We start from the raw sequence: 17,497 nt of genomic DNA, 5'->3' as shown, positions 1-17,497 counted from the left end.
CACAGTGAACGTGGCTGTGGTGGTGTGGTTAGAGACAATTAGATCACGAGGGCTGTGAACTACTCAATGGATGAGTCATTTGAGCTATACTATGATGACATTTTTGGGAACTGATGGGAGACAGGACTTAGTCAGGGGAAGGAGGTCACCAGTGGTGTGTCCTTGGAGCTAGAACTCAGTCTGGTCCCTTTCTGTGGCCTCTGTCAATTTAAAGAAGAAATAGGAAAACATCTGTACAACAACCTATTTGTTATCAAATAAAAATACCAACCTATTTGATATTTTTCCATGAAAATAAATATTTGTGATGATGTTTACATAAATAAAAGCATTAGAATAAACAATTGTGCCAGTCACATTATTATTTCCTACTTTTCTCTAAAGTTTCCTAAAGAAGACAAAAGTCATATTTGATTCACCCACTATTGTGTCACCAACCTGAAGCCCATTATGTGATATGTCCCAATAACAGTTATTGAATAAGATAGAAATCTCACTATACTACAGATAACTCAAGAGTATTTTGTTTCTAAGCACTCTGGAGAACACATAGGGATGATGCTCTTGGACTCATAATACTGTGACTTTCACAGAAATAAGTTCCAAGATTATGAATGGGAGGCTCAATTTCTCTTTACTACCTTTTTGATATGTAGTGAATTTACTATCACTCAGCAGCTTTAGCAATTACAACAGAGATACTAATATATAATATTGTATACATATTATAAAATATAATAATAGATAGTATAATATATACTAATATAATAAGCAAGTATTCCAAAAATTGGAAAACAGAAAGGGACAGCTAGATTACACTGTAATAAACTAGTATTATGAGAAAAAATTATGTTCTTCATGCTTCTTGTTAATCATTGTTTTAATTTTGTATATATGTCTGTATGTATTTGTGTGTGTGTGAGTGTGTGTGTGTGTGTGTATGTGTATAAGGTTTATGTGTGCCTATGGTTGGTTGCTGCTATATATACCCATCTGGGCACACAGAGGCCAGAGGTGGATGTCAGATATCTCTTCTATCATTCTCTACCTTACTCTCTTGTGACAGGATTTTTCACTGTGCCTGGAACAAGACTGGCAGTCAGCCAGGGATCATTCTATCTTTTCTTTCCTTGCCCCTCACTAAACACTGGTGTTATTGGTACATGCAACTACACTCATATTGTAGTGCCATCAAAGAGTTCAACAATAGCCTGGAATGGAATATAACAAAGGTTATTTATTTGGGGATAAACTCACAGTAAGAGTAGTGAACTACAGTACTCTGCATGTGTTGGGAACTAGAACAGAATCCAAGAGCAAAAAAGGGGGGAGGGGAGCCATGCACACTTTTCATCTGTACTTATAGTACTTGAGATCACATTCAATGTAGGCTGGGCTCTTAAAGGCTATAAACTGAAGAAGTTTCCAAAACACAGCTTGTTTTGTAGCATATGTTCCGGGCATTTGAACTCAGACTTCATGCTTATGCAACAAACACTCTTACACACAAAATCATCTGCCCAGCCTTGTACACATTTTTATTGGCATAAAACTTGTTGATTCTTACTAATTCAAATTAGATATTTATAGATTTCCTGAAGATCGGAAGTTTTAAGATAATTCCATGAAGTAGAGAATTCAAATGCTCTCAGATAGTAATTTGAACTCTAGATGTTTATTTCATATTCCTTCTTGTTCAGATTGATTTCTGGAAACCAGATTCTGCTGCACAAGTGAAGCCTCTCACCACGGTTGACTTTCATGTTAAAGCAGAAGATGTTGCCGCCGTGGAGAAATTTCTGGAGCAGAATGAATTTCACTATGAGTAAGTTTATACTTTATAGCTATCAAAATTCTCTTCCCTTTTATTAAGTCTGTGAATAACCCAGGGAAGCTAAAACAAGAAGAAGGGAGTGATTTCCCACACAGAGTGGTAATGGTGGAGCTGGCACCAGACCCATAGATTAAAATTTAATGGCTTAGTGAAAATGTTTTTCAGTCTCTAACCAGGCAAATATGTGGCCACTACTGCTTTAAAAATGATATAGAGAGTCAAGGCCAAGTCATAGGACATTGTTATCATCTGGATCTAGATTTATCCTCTACCCCTCTCTCTGGGTGGCCAACCACACCTCTTTGGGGCAGTAGGGTTCTTCATGCTCCTGTAGTTTAAAACTAGAGATAATATGTCCTTTTTAAGGACCCCCACCACCAGTATCAGGAGTCATGAAGAAGAGACAAAAGAAAAGAACATGAACTCTAAATAACAAGAGTGGACTTGGATTTTAAATTTGTTAGATTGCTCTCCCCAAATACTACATTGTTATGTCTACAACATTCAAGTGAGCGTGCCTTTTAAAGAAGAAAAAGTTGTTCATTGGCTGACAACCCAAAATAGATTTAGTATCTGGGTAATTAGATACAGAACAGGGCGACTAGGACTTTACATCCATTAGGAGAAGATAAACTTCAAATGAGGGATTGCAGTAGTGTAAAATAGTTACTAGAAAGAGCAGAGCACTGGGGATTGATCAGAATGGTTGAAATGTATGGCTCATGGAAGGATCACCAAAAAAAGAAAAATGAGATTTTGGTTGAGAACTGAAGAGTATGTAGGGGTCAGCCAAACTACAACATGGAAAAGCCATCCTGTAGGCAGAGAACAGATGACAGGCTACAGCCTAAAGTTAGGAGAGAACATGCTGACTCAGCGGCATCTTCCAGGAGAGGAAGAGAAGAAATGATCCTGGGACAACACAGATCTCTTCCTTCAGGGATGGCTCAAGGAGGAACAAAAAGTTCTTGAATTTTAGTCTAGGATGTGCAAATGCTTACCCACAAATCCCTGATCAAATATGCATTATGTTTTGAGAAAATATTAAGTACACAATTTTAGCATCAAAAATTACTTTATTGTGTTTTAAATCTTAAAAATGTAGAAAATAGTGTCTGTGTCAAGGAACATGTCAGAAGTCAACTATAAAACTTATGCAATTATCAAAAGTGGCATAGACAACCAGAAAATGCTTTGGAGAAAACCACACCAGTGTCTATCACTGCCTCTGCAAATTACTGGCATGAAACCTTATGATCTGCTTTAGTTTCTCAGCCTCAGCTTCTGAAGCCACAAGATGAAGATGCAATGAGGAAAGACAGTGATAAGTGAACAACACGCTATTAATTTGCATTTATAATTTTACTACTATTGAAAGTTCTTCTCTGGTTTACTGTTGTACAAAGAGAGAAAATGCACTTGCCTTTTTAATGACTTACATATTTAAAAATTATACATACATGTGTCTGTATGAGTGTGGGTTTGTGTACATGAGTACGGTGCTTTCAGAGGCCAAAACAGCTATCAAATTCTCTGGAAATGAAGTTGCTGGCTGTTGTAGACTTCCTGATGTGTGTGCAGGGAATCAAACTCAGATCTCCTAGAAGTGCCTACTCTCGAATGCTGAGTTATCTATCTCTCCAACACAATATGGTAGCTTTTCAAGATATCACATGACTGCTATGGTTTGTTCCATTATCATGCCTTATCTGACTTAGCTCTCTGTTCCTTACTAAGAAAGGTATCAAAATGCTCTTGAAAAAAAATACAACCTTGTAAATTGCACATTAAGAGTCATGTCTGATACTTTGTTCTTATAGTCTGGCAAGGACGTCAAATTCTCAGATTGAAATGCCTTAATAATCTACATAAAGATGAGTTTCTATAGAATTCTCCCACAAAAAATGAAGAGTTGTGATTGTGAACTATACAAGTAGAAACCAAAAAGATGTCTTGATTCTGTTCATATATTACATCATTATTTTTTACAATTATACACTGAGATTTTTCCAACCTCCTGTCAGCTCTCATAACAATATAAAGTAGAAGATTCCCTTCCTTTTTCTATTGGCAGATTCCATGTGGTTATGGGTGCATGTTGTGTATTACAGTATAAAGTGTTCCCCTTTAATGTTTGCATTTCTGCTTAGAATATTGAAGCATATAATATTCCTGAATAATAAAAAAGTTCCCAGGAATCTTGGAAGATCACTCCAGCAATAACTGTACAAGTCATAAGCAGTGTACCTTACGTACCCTGTTATAACTTCAGATGGTAATTAGTTTGTGTAAGCTGGCTTCTCACTGACAAAAACTTACAGTTAAATATTTTTGTATATTCAGAGACCAACAACTGCAGAAGTTCCACCAAATGTGGCTCATATATGTACAGTGGATCTCATACTCTTCACTATGTCTTGTATCATTCAGCAATTTCAGTCATATCTTGAGTTTTATCATGGAACAAATTTCAAAATGTGTACCTAAAAAAGATAAACTATAGTTCCAAAAGCTAAGATTGTATCCTTGAATGTAGAAAGAGTAGAGATTGAATAATATTGGACTTTAGAGTCCAGTTTGAAGCTAAGTTGACACAAACTTTGACAGTACTCTACAAGGCCCCTTCCTAAAGATCCCAAGAAACTCATCTCTTCTTTACTTCAAATCAGAGGCTTAATGTTGCTAACTGCTTGCACTATCATATTGAAAATTTCTATAGGGCTGAAGAGATGGCTCAGAGCACTGGCTGCTCTTGCAGAGGACGGAGCATTTGATTCCCAGCTCCCAGATGGTGGTCCACAACCATCTGTAACTCCAGTTCCAAGGGATGCAGTGCCCTTTTCTGTCCTTCATAGGCACTGCATGCACATGGTGCATAGACACACAAGCAGGCAAGACACTCATACACATATTTTTAAAGAAAAATCTAAAAAAAAAGTATTGTGCAGGCAAGTGTCTGAATAATAATGACCAAAAAATTAGTGATTTAATAGTCCAGTTTCCAGAATCTGTGGGGGCAGGAAAGGAGGTAAAACTATACCATGTCTCCCTTTCCTTTCCAGCTATAATATTCTGTATCTTATTGAGAATCACAGTGATCTAATTTGCTTGCATGTTTTAAAAAATTAAATGAAAACTGGATGGCATGGTCATAAAAACATATGAAAGTATATAGTATGTATGTCTATGTATTTTAGAGTCACAATGACACCCTTACTATATAAAGAGGCATTGTTTTAAGCTTTTACAATAGTAACTAACTAATAGTAATATTTAATAATATTTTGTATAATAAAATTTTGTTCCAAATATAATAAACCCAACAAACTAAAACGCTGCAAAGCATCATCTGAGGTGAACCCCAGCCTTCAAGTAGTTAGCATTGCATTTCAGTCTGATCAACAATAAAAGTCTTCCAATGCTCTTTCCAAAGGTGCAAACGGACATTTTTATTATTGAGCATCATCTTTAATTCAAAATGTTTTTAATAACTTGTCATCTGTATTATTGATAAAAAATGCTTACAGTCAGAATTCTAAAAGAACGTCTCTTTTTGCAACGAAACACTACCAAAAGCCTTTTATAGTTGCTAAGTCTTCTCTAATGTCATTTGAACTTGAGGTTGGCTGTGTTAAAAGGATAACTACATGTTCTATGAGCTTCATTGTTTCATCCACCTAACGCTGATTGCTGAATACTAAAAATGGCTATGATTGCGGCTTTAAATAAGAGATGTCTACTGAAAGTCTTAAGGCAGTTAACTTAGGACATATTTTCCTCAGATACCCAGTAAGATGCCATGTAACTTACATATTTTCTAGCATGTCTTATGAATAAAAAACTAGGGATACAGCTCAACTTTATGTTCACATTGCATACGTAAGGCCCTGGATTTAGGCCCAAGTATGAATAAAATAAAAAGTTAAAGTATACATCACCTGCCATTTCTACTGGATCTTTCTTCCATTCCAAGTATTTCACCTATGTTTGGCAGGATTTCTTCTTTCTTTTGGATGATACTGAAAAAAATGTTTTCTTAAAGTTTTCTGTAAATTGGTTCCTTTTCATTTTCAGATTTATATTTTTCATTTTTGTTTGTGTTTGACTACTTTTTTACTATCAATTATCCTTGGAGATAATTTTCCCAGTGTTTTTCTAGCTGAAGGTTTAATATCTCTGTTTTCTTAGTTTATAAAGGTTGTAAACACAGAGTTTTTACTTTTACTTCTATGTAAAGGACCAAGAACAATGGATTTAATTCATCTTAGAATTGAAAGGCATATTGAGTATCCTCTAATCAAAAGCCCCATTCTCAAATCATGAAATTAAGGCTCAGGGATTGCATTATTTTTCTAAAGTTCATAATAAATTGAGCCAAGCCATTAACTTGACCTTTTTTATTCCCAACTCACAATTCCTTCTACTTTCCTTTCAAATTTTTGAACCTCTAGTAAAAATGTTGAGTACAAAGAAAGAACTTGCAATTTTAATCTTCAAATGTCTTCATACTCATCCCCAAGTGACTGAAATCGAAGACTCAGTTTGCTCTAGCTGGCTTTGTAGGTGGAGGAGGTAATGTTAGCCAGGGATCAGTTCTTTTCTAGAAGCTCCAGAAAAAAAATATCCATATTGATAACCTTTTTGTTAGCCCCGTGAGACCTATGTGTAACTCTTAACTTCCAGAATTATACTTTAATAGACCTATGTGACTTTAAGCTATTAAGTTTGGGGTGACACACAGAATACTAACTCATTAACAAAGTTTTGATGACTATTCCAAAGAAAATTTCTTTGCTGAGATAAACTGTAAGATTTACTCCTTTTCATCTTTTAAAATAGTAAGAAGCTTAAGTTTTAAGAAAGAATTTACTAAGAACTCAAATTTAGCATTAATTTATTGCATCTTCTATGAACAGACACATGCTAATACCCAAATTCACCAAATGGAAGGGGACTACATTTGAGGTTCAGAGGGTGTCCCTGATAGTTTTTCTTGGGTACAAGGGGGCAAAATAAGATGATTGATGGGTATCTACAATTCTCTCATGTCAGATAAAACTTAACTGTGAATGAGAGAAGTTTTCAAACTGGCCTTGTTCTGTCTGGGATATTCAGAAATAAAAGACATTGATCCTCAGATGTTTTTCCATTCCAAGCATACTTTTCTGTCAAAGTAATAATAAGAGATAAAGATAAATACACATACTCACTCACACAGACATATGACCCTAATGTAGAAATTTTCAACTGAATTTATAGGAATAGGCAAGCATCTAGGTTCTGCCTGGATTGATTCTGTCTGATCCTGCTTGGATTATCAGGCCAACAAAACAGTAAAGAAACACTTGCTTTTTCTTTTTTTAAAATTACATTTACACAACAGAATTTATTCAGCTGTAAAGACAACGACATTGTGAAATTTGCAGGAAAATGAATGGAACTCGAAAATATGATACTGAGTGAGGTAACCCAGACCCACAAAGACAAACACCACATGTTCTTTCTTTTACACAGATCCTAGCTTTAGAAGAATTTTAGATTTGTATATTTAACATGACATCTCAAGAATCTTAAGCAATTTTTCTAAACTTTTTTTATTTTTTATTTTTTTAAAGAGAAGAATCCTGGCTAATCAGATCTTTTGAGATATGTTTTTGCTTATTCTAACACATTTCCTTACATAGTTTTTGCTTTGGAAGGCTCTAAATAACCAGTCTTTTGAACTTCTCTACTTGCTTGCTTGCTTATTAATTTTCTTAATTATTTATTTAAATAATAAATAATTTATATTTAATTATTTACTAAAGGGTAAGAGAATCATAGCTTATGCCACTCAAAGCCAGGCAGGAGCTAACTAATATTCTAGAACAAACATTAGTTCTTTAAACCTAGTGTCTTTTTACCTAAAAAATATTTCGTACTGTTCATAGTTTTGTGGTTTTCTAACGAGTAAGTTGCTTTCCTAAAATCCTGAAAATTTGCCTTCAGTGGCCAACTCTCACATTACATAAAAAGTAGGTTTCTGGGACATGGGGCTTTCAATGCTAAAATTTTGGAAAATATCCAAAATTCAAACAATAAAATAAAACAAATATGATTCAGATATGTATTGTTGTGTGGATATCCATGATCCTGAGGCAAAGGATATCAAAGAAAACCATTTCTGTGTTTAGAGTCACTAAAGTATTTGAAGTATGGGCCCTGAAGATTTTATCATACTTATGCTCATTGAGTCTCATACTCAGTGTCTCACATTTTGCAATTTATAATAGAATTTCCCTTAAATAACTCAGTAAGGGAATGTGTAAGTCAGTGCAGGTACTGCAGCATCCACTAAAGCTGTGGCTCTGATTTTCATGTGTGTCCCCTGAAAGGAAATATACTCATACTAAGAAACACCCACTTTGCCTCCTACAGGGTATTGATAAGCAACGTGAGGAACACTCTGGAAGCCCAGTTTGACAGCAATACCCGTGCAACTGGACACAGTTACACCAAGTACAACAAGTGGGAAACGGTATGGGTACCCCTGATTCTGATTCTTTTTCGGGAGTTTGGGGCTTGAATCAGCAATTTCAGATTAATGCAAGAACAATTCCATTTGTTAGATAGAGGCTTGGATTAAAGAAGTTGCCAATGATAATCCAGACCTCATTTCTCGGAAGACCATTGGAACCACATTTGAAGGGCGTAACATACATCTCCTCAAGGTAACAATCTTTAAACACGAGCTGAGTGGTTTAAATCAATGAATTTTGATTCACTAGCATCTGTTTCATAGTTTTCATGCCTATCTAAAAGAAAAAAATCTTCTAAAGCTCAGATTTATTGGATTCTTTCATTCTATGTGCATTTACATAATTACTTTTGATTGATTCAGAAAGAATATATGAGAAGTCTTATAAATACTACCACACACCTGTAAGCATCTAAGTGAGGAAATTCTCCTCTTCCAGAAGGGCTTTCCAAGTTCATTTGCAAGTTGCAAGGTGTTGTTGGAATTCATCTGTAGGGCTACTCTCATTTACTTGGCCACATTATAGTAAAAATCAACAACTTGTTTCCATCATCCTCAATGCCACTTCTGATCTGCAATTCCACTGCCAAAATTAAAAAACAAAATATAAGTGGAGAGAAGAATTTTTTTCATAAAATTAACAACAATCATAATTACTTATAACTAGTAATCTGGTTGTCATTGTCACATCACCTAACAACAGTAGTTAAGAATAAGTGTTTGGGAATATAGTTTAATAGGGTAATCAAGCTTCTTGTGAAAATGTAGGTTTGATAAGTCTAATAATAATGCAAGCTTTTAGCTTAGACACAGTGAGCATCCAAAGACAAAATCAGTTTGAGTGTCAGGATTCACACATTGAAAGGGAATAGAGGTTAACCCCTGAGTGCTAAGAGGTGGATCACATTTCTTCCTTGCTTTTTTTTCACAATAGGTTGGCAAGGCTAAAGCAAATAAACCTGCCATCTTCATGGATTGTGGTTTCCATGCAAGAGAGTGGATTTCTCCTGCATTCTGTCAGTGGTTTGTAAAAGAGGTGGGTCCATAGTATGATTTTTGACAAGTAGAAGTAATAATTTTAGTTAATTCCTTTATAATCTAATAACATGAGAAAGCAAAACACACACACACACACACACACACCACGCGTGCTCACACAAAAGCCAAAATTCCCAGTTCCTATTGAGGGAAATTGGTTTTAACATGTGTCAACAGATCTTTGTCAGATGCATCTTTAAGTTAGAAAAACAGTTTTATTTCAATTTCTCTAAATTGCACTTTCTCACTTGCCTTTGTCGGACTGACTGACAGCTAAAAGAGTGAGAATTCCAGCCAATACATGCAAAATATTGAACAACATTGCCTTTAGAATATCATACCAATAAGGATTTCAGTAAGCCCTCTGAAGGCTACAAAGATTAGATCATAAGACTTAAGGAGATATATTAGGGAAGTGTAGATTAAAATATGTAGGAACTCCCTGCACTATTTTTATAGTTCTTCTGTAAATCTAAACTTCATACATTGATATTTTAAAAATATACAAATTTGTTACATGAAATCCAATTTCTTTTGTTCAAAGAACTTCTGAATTAATTTGTAATATTTTATCCAAAAAAGCCCAGGGAAAGTTTGAATTTAAATGTAGGCTGGCAACAAGGCAGAGAATCCTGCTTCTATTACCAAAGTCAACATGCATACAGGTCATTAAATTTTGATAGCATCATCCCTTTCACCCCATGAAATCCCACAATGTTATTCATATACAGGCTGTTCGCACCTATGGACAAGAGAGCCAGATGACAAAGCTTCTTGATGAACTGGACTTTTATGTTCTGCCTGTGATCAACATTGACGGCTATGTCTACACCTGGACAAAGGTACATAAATTCAGAAAGACTTATGGAATTCTTACCAGTTACTTCCTGTGATATTTGATCTAACCATATAATCTACTTTCAGAGTCGAATGTGGAGAAAGACCCGCTCTACTAAGGCTGGAAGTTCCTGTGTGGGTGTAGACCCAAACAGAAATTTTAATGCTGGTTGGTGTGGTGAGTATCTGTCTGACTAACCATTTTTTTGACAGCATTAAAAAGTGTAAGAGGTAAAAGTAGCATAAGAAAACAATAGGTAAATATTCAAAATGAGAAAAACTATAAAGTAAGTTTGATGTTTTAGAATTTTAGCTTTCTCAAAGCACAGAAAATAGTTTATTGATTCATTTGATTAAAATGTATGAAACAAAATTCTGTGATATGTTCTCAGAACATATTTATGTTAAATTCTGAAAGCTCACAAATGACATACCTGACATAATCCAACAATGGGTGAAATGTATTTACAGAATCTAATCTAACAGCCATTTAGACACAGTTATTAAAAATAATCATTTAATGAAAATTGTGATGTGATTAAGTGATCATAATAACATAGGATTTTTCATGAATACGATTAATAAAAACCAAACTATTAATTTTCCTATATTGTCTTGATCTCATTGTGTATACATATATACAGTATAGACTGAAGTACAGTCAAAACATACAGATACTACTTGTCTTCATAAATACTAATGTTAAAAAAGGCCTATAATGGAAAAATATTAGTGATTTCATGTGTAATTCCTTATTATATTTGCTTAAAAACATCCAAATATATGCATAGATAGATATTCATTATATAGATAGATGGATAGATAGATGATAGATGATAGATAGATAGATAGATAGATAGATAGATAGATAGATAGATAGATAGATAGATAGATAGATAGACAGCAGATAGATGAGAAATCATGAAGAATTGTTGTAAAGACTCCTGACATAATGCCTTATATTATCTTGCTTCCTAATTTGAAAATCTGAAACATCTAACATCTCCTATGAGAACTTCAGTAGGTGATCATGGGCCACTAATAGAAATATACGTTTTTGCAGAAGTGGGAGCTTCTCGAAGTCCCTGCTCCGACACTTACTGTGGACCAGCTGCAGAGTCTGAAAAGGAGACAAAGGCCCTGGCAGATTTCATCCGCCAGAACCTCTCTTCTATCAAGGCCTATTTGACAATTCACTCGTACTCCCAGATGATGCTCTACCCTTACTCCTATGCCTATAAGCTGCCTAGTAACAATGAGGAATTGGTGAGTGCGTGCAAGGTGGGGTGAGGGAGGAGACTATTTCAGTGTTGAAACTTTTTATTCTGATTCTGAAAAAGTTGTCAGGACAATTTCTGGATGTTCACTTTCTAGTTTTAGGAGTAAAGATTGCATATTGTGTATGTGTGTGCATGTGTGTGTGTGTGTATGTGAGTGTGTGTAGCCTGTATGTATATGTACATTATATATTAAGAAATTGAATTGTCTGAATAAACTGAATAAAAGAGATGGAATTTTGATACAGGGAAAAATTTCCATTGAATGTGATTTATTTATTAATATTCAAGATGACTGTAGTTGCCTTTAGCTTTCCCAAGATAGTGATTACATTAGTCCCTTTACTGTTGCTGTGATAAAAATACCCTGACCAAAAGCAAGGTAAGGCAAAAGAGAATTATTTTGCTTTAGAGTTCCAGTGGAAATAAAGTTCATCATGGCAGAGAAGGCAGGTCAGGAGCATGAGGCTGCTCTGGCAGTTAGAAAGCAGGAGGACACATTTTATACACACATGGGGGGAAAACCCAGAGAAAAGGAACGCAAGTGGGGACAAGCTGCACAACCACAAAGCCTGTCCCTAGTGAGATGTTTCATCCAGTAAGGCTCTAACTCCCAAAGATCAAACAGTTCCACCAGACTGAGTATTCGGACACATGAGCATATGGAGGACATTTCATTTTCAAACCACAACACTTATCAAAGGACTATTAGTCATATTGGAGATAACCAACAAAGTCCTTGATGGCACAACTCATTTTTGTCAGTGTGTTTGGCTAAACTGCTTGATGTAGATTTGACTTGAACAGAATATGGCAAATGGCATTAAGAAGTTGTAACATTGAGTGGTTTTGTTACCTACTGTGAGATCCTAAAATTGTTTGTTTCATTGTTTGATCAGATAAAACAATAATAAGTCATTCAGTGATCAAATAGCATGATTGAGGCTTTCTAAATATAGGGAACAATTTTTAAAAGTTTAAGTATCTTTGACTCAAAATATTATTTCAACGATCAAGATATAATCACAAGAGAAATTAATTATTATAAGTTCATAGAAGTCACATTAGTATCACACATCAATGAAAATATATTTTAAAACCATGTTTGAATCCTTCAAATATATATATATATTGAATATATAGATATAATTTTTTAAGTTCCTGGCTATAAGAAATTGAGACCAATGGCTCAAAAGAGCAAGACAGGATTGAGAGCATTTGAATTGGTAACAAACATACACGCAAATTAAAACAAAAGTAGCTCTATAGATTAAAAATGACTTCTAAAAATACATCTTCAGAGGAATAATAAAAATGCAAAAAATGTAAAAATATGTGAAATGCAATTTGTATTTAGCCATTTCATATAATTTAAAAAAAGAACACAAAGTGCTCATAATTCCTCTGGACTCACAAACCATCCAGTCCCTCTTGTAGACATCATAATATAATGCTATTTTATCTTCAAATGAAGTTTAAGGCTCAGAAATTATACTTGGATTTTCAAAATTCTAAAGGACAAGGAAGTATAAACTTTGAGATTTATTTATGGTCAGAGGAAATTAAAAACTGTGAGACGTAGAGGGAAATCTCTCCAGTACTAACCATATGACTGCATATACCAGTTGTGAAAAATTTCCAAGTCCTTCGTTGACACACATAGACTAGTTAGCAACAGTAATAAATAATATTGCAATAATTCAAAGTGAGAAGCTAGAAGAACAGCAGCTAAGTTCCTTATCCCACCTCACGCACTGAGCCAAAAGAAAACAGAGTAAATCCAACACTGCCAGTCCAGGACAAAAGGATCTTTCAACATTAGAAATTATAAGATAATTTAAGAAATCCTCTGGTCTGCTTCTTATTTTCCAGCCTAGACATGAAGGCTTAGAGAAGCTGAAACTAATAGTAGGGGGATGGTAACCATGAGCCTAGAGATAGTGGCTATTAGAAAATTTTTTAGTTTGCCACCATATCCAAGGACTTTTTCCCTTTCATTGAAAATAATTTTTTTCTCACATAATATATCCTGGTTATGATTTACTTCCCTCTACTTTACCCAGTTCTGCCCTTCATCCCCTCACCCAAATCCACTTCCTTTTTGCCTCTAATTAGTAAACATAAAAGTTCTAAGGGATAATTATAATATAACAAAATAAATTATAATAAAAATCTATCATAGCCGGGCGATGGTGGCGCACGGCTTTAATCACAGCACTCGGGAGGCAGAGGCTGGCGGATCTCTGTGAGTTCGAGGCCAGCCTGGTCTACAAGAGCTAGTTCCAAGACAGGCTCCAAAGCTTCAGAGAAACCCTGTCTCCAAAAACCAAAAAAAAAAAAAAATCTATCATAAAGGAGTTAGATAAGACAAACCAACAGAAGGATAAGAGACCAAGAGATAACCGAAAAATCAGAAACCTTTTTTTTTTTTATCCCTCAGGAATTCCATAAAAGTACTTAACTGGAAGCCATACTCTATAGAGAGGGTGTGGTACAGAACTGTGCTGACTCTACGCATCCTGCTTCAGTCTGTGAGCTCATGAAGTTTCATCATTTGATTTAGAGGCTCTTGCTTCTTGTTCTCCATCTGCTCTGGCTCTTACACCCTTTCTGACTCCTCTTTATCCGGGATTACTGAGCTCCAGAGGGGGATGGAATTGAAAGAAACATTCTAAGTAGAGCTGAAAATTTCAAGGTCTCTCACCTTCTACAAAATGTCTATCTGTGAATCTCTGTGTTCCTTCCCATCTTCTGCAGGAGGAAGCGTCTCTGATGATGGCTCAGCAAAGCACTGATCTATGAGTGACAGAATATCATTACAAATCATTTTATTTGTATTTTTATAGCAGTAGTATTTAGATTTACCCCATGTCCCTGAGATATCTAGTCTTCAGTTCTTGATCGCCCAAGCAACGTTAAAATGGATTTTATCTTGTGGAGTGGACCTATGTGAAATTAGATATTAGTTGGTTACTCCCACAAGCTTTCTGTTGACATTGCCCTATCATATCTTTTAGGTGGTACAGCATTTTAGATCAAGGGATTTGTGGCTGTCTTTGTGTTTACATTTCTCTTCTTATAGTATGAAGAGTACCTTCATGTACAAAAGATGCTAAAACATAGGGTTAAAGGCTCTTGTAGGCACAAGCTTAGCTTCTCCATGTTCAATGAATTTTGTAGGTGTTGTCCTCAGAAATGGGAACCTGCTGTCAGTTTGTAGAGAGCAACCTATTGTCTTGCCAAAGTCTGGGTGGTTTGGGAATCTCCACATGTCTTAAAGTATTTGTAACTCCCAGTAACAGATTTCCCCCAACAAGACAATACCTACTCCAAAAAACCATACTTCATAATGGTCAAGTAGCACCATTCCCTATGAGAGTACTGGGGCTATTTTCATTCAAACCAACACACCATGGGACCCAGTAACTCAATTATATATAACCAAATCTCAGTACCAGAAGTTTTGTTTGGTGACAAGAAATGGCAGGTTGATACACGATAACCCCATTATTTGTTTTTTTTCAGTTAGATCACCTTCATATACATATTCTAGAAAGTACTTACTATATTTCCATATTACCTCTCAAATATCCCTGAATTTTAACTGTCTCTTCTCATATCCCCTGAATCATATCCCACTCCATTCCTCTTACCTACTTGATCTTTCCATTCTAGCCCCTCCACGATCCATCCCTAACCATGCATTCTATTTCTCTGTCACCTTGTAGGCCCTTACTCTATACATAACCTCTGATTCCTGGTTACCAACTAATATCCACAAATAATTAGATTCATACCTTTTGCGTGTTTGTGGGTCTCAGAATGATTTTTTTTCTAGTTCCATACATTCACCTTTGAATTTCATGATGTCAGTTCTTTTAATAGCTGAGTAATAATCTATTATGTCAATGTGCTATATTGTCTTTATCCCTTCTGTTGAGGGACATCTAGGGTATTTCCCACTTTCTGACTAGGATGAATAGAACAGCAATAAGAGCAACAAGTTAAACAAGTGTACTTTTGGGAAGATGAAGCATCATTTGAGTGTATGCTTAGGAGTGGTATAGCTGAATCTTAAAAAAAATGATTCACATCTTCCTGAAGAATCTCCACACTGATTTCCACTGTGGCTATACAAGTTTAACTCTCACCAGCAATTAAAGGGTGATCGGCCTATGCTATATTCTTGCGAGTTTGAGCTGTAATTTGTTTTATTGATCTTAGCCATTGAGACAGGTATAACATGAAATCTCAAAATTGTTTTAGTTTTAATTTTCCTGATAACTAAGAATATTGAATATTTCTTTAAATGCTTCTCAGTCATTTGGATTTCCAGTATTGAAAATTCCGTTTAGATCTGTACCCTATTTTTAAGTTGGTGTATTTTCTTGATATTTAGTTTCTTGCATTCTTTATATGTTTTGTATTTTAGCCTTCTATTATGATGTGTAGTTGATAAAAATCTTTTCCCATTCTATAGGCTGCCATTTTGTTCTCTTAACGATGTCCTTTGACATGTAGAAACTGTTCAGTTTTATGAGGTCCTATTCATAAATTGCTCTTCTTAGTTCTTTTGCCAGTTGTGTTCTGTTTAAGGAGTCTTTTCCTGTGCCAGTATGGTCATGGCTGTTCTTGAACTTTTTTCTTCGGTCAGATTCAATGTACTGGTTTTATGGTGAGGTCTTTGATGGATTTGGAGTTGAGGTTTGTGCAGGGTAATAAGTATGGATCTACTTGTATTTTCTACTTTCTCCCATCCTGTTTGACCAGCACCATTTGTTGAAGATGTTATCTTTTTTTCCCATGTGTACTTCTGAATTCTTTTATTTTAAAAATTAGATTTTCATAGGTGTGTAGATTTATATTTAGGTCTTCAATTCAATACCATTGACCAATTTAAGGCCCACATATTTCTACACATTCTACTATTGTACACCTTCAACTTTCTTGAGGAAATTCATCAAAAATGTTTTGCATTCGACCTGTGATTACCTCTGACCTTGTGTATTACAAAGTATTAACTTAGATTGACTGATAGCACTTACTTCTCAGAGTAAAATCTTAGATCCTGGACCATTCTTTTGATGAGTATATATTCATTATCCAAGAGAAGAAAGATGACAATAACCAGAAAAAAATGACAAAACTCTGAAAAACTGTATGTAACCACAGATTAAAACTACCTTCCAATTTAATGGGATGTCACTCACTGCTTCTTCATAAAACTTTAATTAGTGAGCTACAAAAATAGAATCCTGTCAAGCTGAGTGTGTTAGTACACATTCTTTATTCCAATTTAATTTGCCTCAAAAAAAGGAATCTTGACACCTTACACAAGGATGTCTGACACCTTACACGAAGATGTGAATGAAATGTAAAGTCACATTTATAAACAAATGTAAAGATTAAAAAGTAATGAATGTTAATTAGAAGATAGACAAAGACAGTGCTATGCACATGCCCATCACAGCTGATACTATGGGCCTGCCTAATGGCTAGATTAGCAAGGGCATAATTCCACAGTCAATGGGCTGCTAAGGAGAATAGAGGCTGAGGCATAAAGTATCTATTTAAAGTATTTTCTCAGAATCTCTCATTTCAAAAACAAATAAAAAAAACTACACAAAAAGTTTTAGATGAAACCATAAAATGTCTTTTAACAGAGAAGCTTGTTGATGATATACCATTACAAAGTTTAGCGAACTTCCTGGCTTGATAAAACTCTCCTCCTGGGACAATAGTACATGACTTAACAGAAACTGTACTGAGTGCATACTAAGTTTCATAAATTAAGACCCCTGCCACTTGAAAACTTAGGATTTTACTGAAATTCAGAGGCAGGAAACTGTACAGTACATAACCAGAAGTGCACAGTTGTATGGATTTATGAGAGGGAAATGGTAACAAGTGTTACAGATTCTGTTTTTTACTTTTATTTTTTTATTTATTAATTTATTAATTATTTATTAAAGATTTCTGCCTCCTCCCTACCAC

At 35.0% G+C, this 17,497-nt stretch overlaps 1 protein-coding gene across 1 annotated transcript in view; it reads left to right on the top strand.

Annotated features, from left to right (window-relative positions):
* Nucleotides 1–17,497, top strand: part of Cpb1 (carboxypeptidase B1) — a 30,447-nt gene that overhangs the window by 7,343 nt on the left and 5,607 nt on the right. Inside the window, exons 3-9 of the mRNA XM_005343890.2 lie at nucleotides 1,701–1,825; nucleotides 8,252–8,351; nucleotides 8,443–8,544; nucleotides 9,286–9,387; nucleotides 10,121–10,231; nucleotides 10,314–10,404; nucleotides 11,290–11,492. Coding sequence (XP_005343947.1) covers nucleotides 1,701–1,825; nucleotides 8,252–8,351; nucleotides 8,443–8,544; nucleotides 9,286–9,387; nucleotides 10,121–10,231; nucleotides 10,314–10,404; nucleotides 11,290–11,492 — 834 coding nt within the window. The remainder of the gene's footprint in view (nucleotides 1–1,700; nucleotides 1,826–8,251; nucleotides 8,352–8,442; nucleotides 8,545–9,285; nucleotides 9,388–10,120; nucleotides 10,232–10,313; nucleotides 10,405–11,289; nucleotides 11,493–17,497) is intronic.

Source organism: Microtus ochrogaster, chromosome 1 (assembly GCF_000317375.1).
Source record: "Microtus ochrogaster isolate Prairie Vole_2 chromosome 1, MicOch1.0, whole genome shotgun sequence".
In the NCBI taxonomy this organism is placed as follows: domain Eukaryota; kingdom Metazoa; phylum Chordata; class Mammalia; order Rodentia; family Cricetidae; genus Microtus; species Microtus ochrogaster.
The sequence above is the reverse complement of the archived record's forward strand: the minus strand, read 5'-3'. Positions and strand labels throughout refer to the sequence as shown.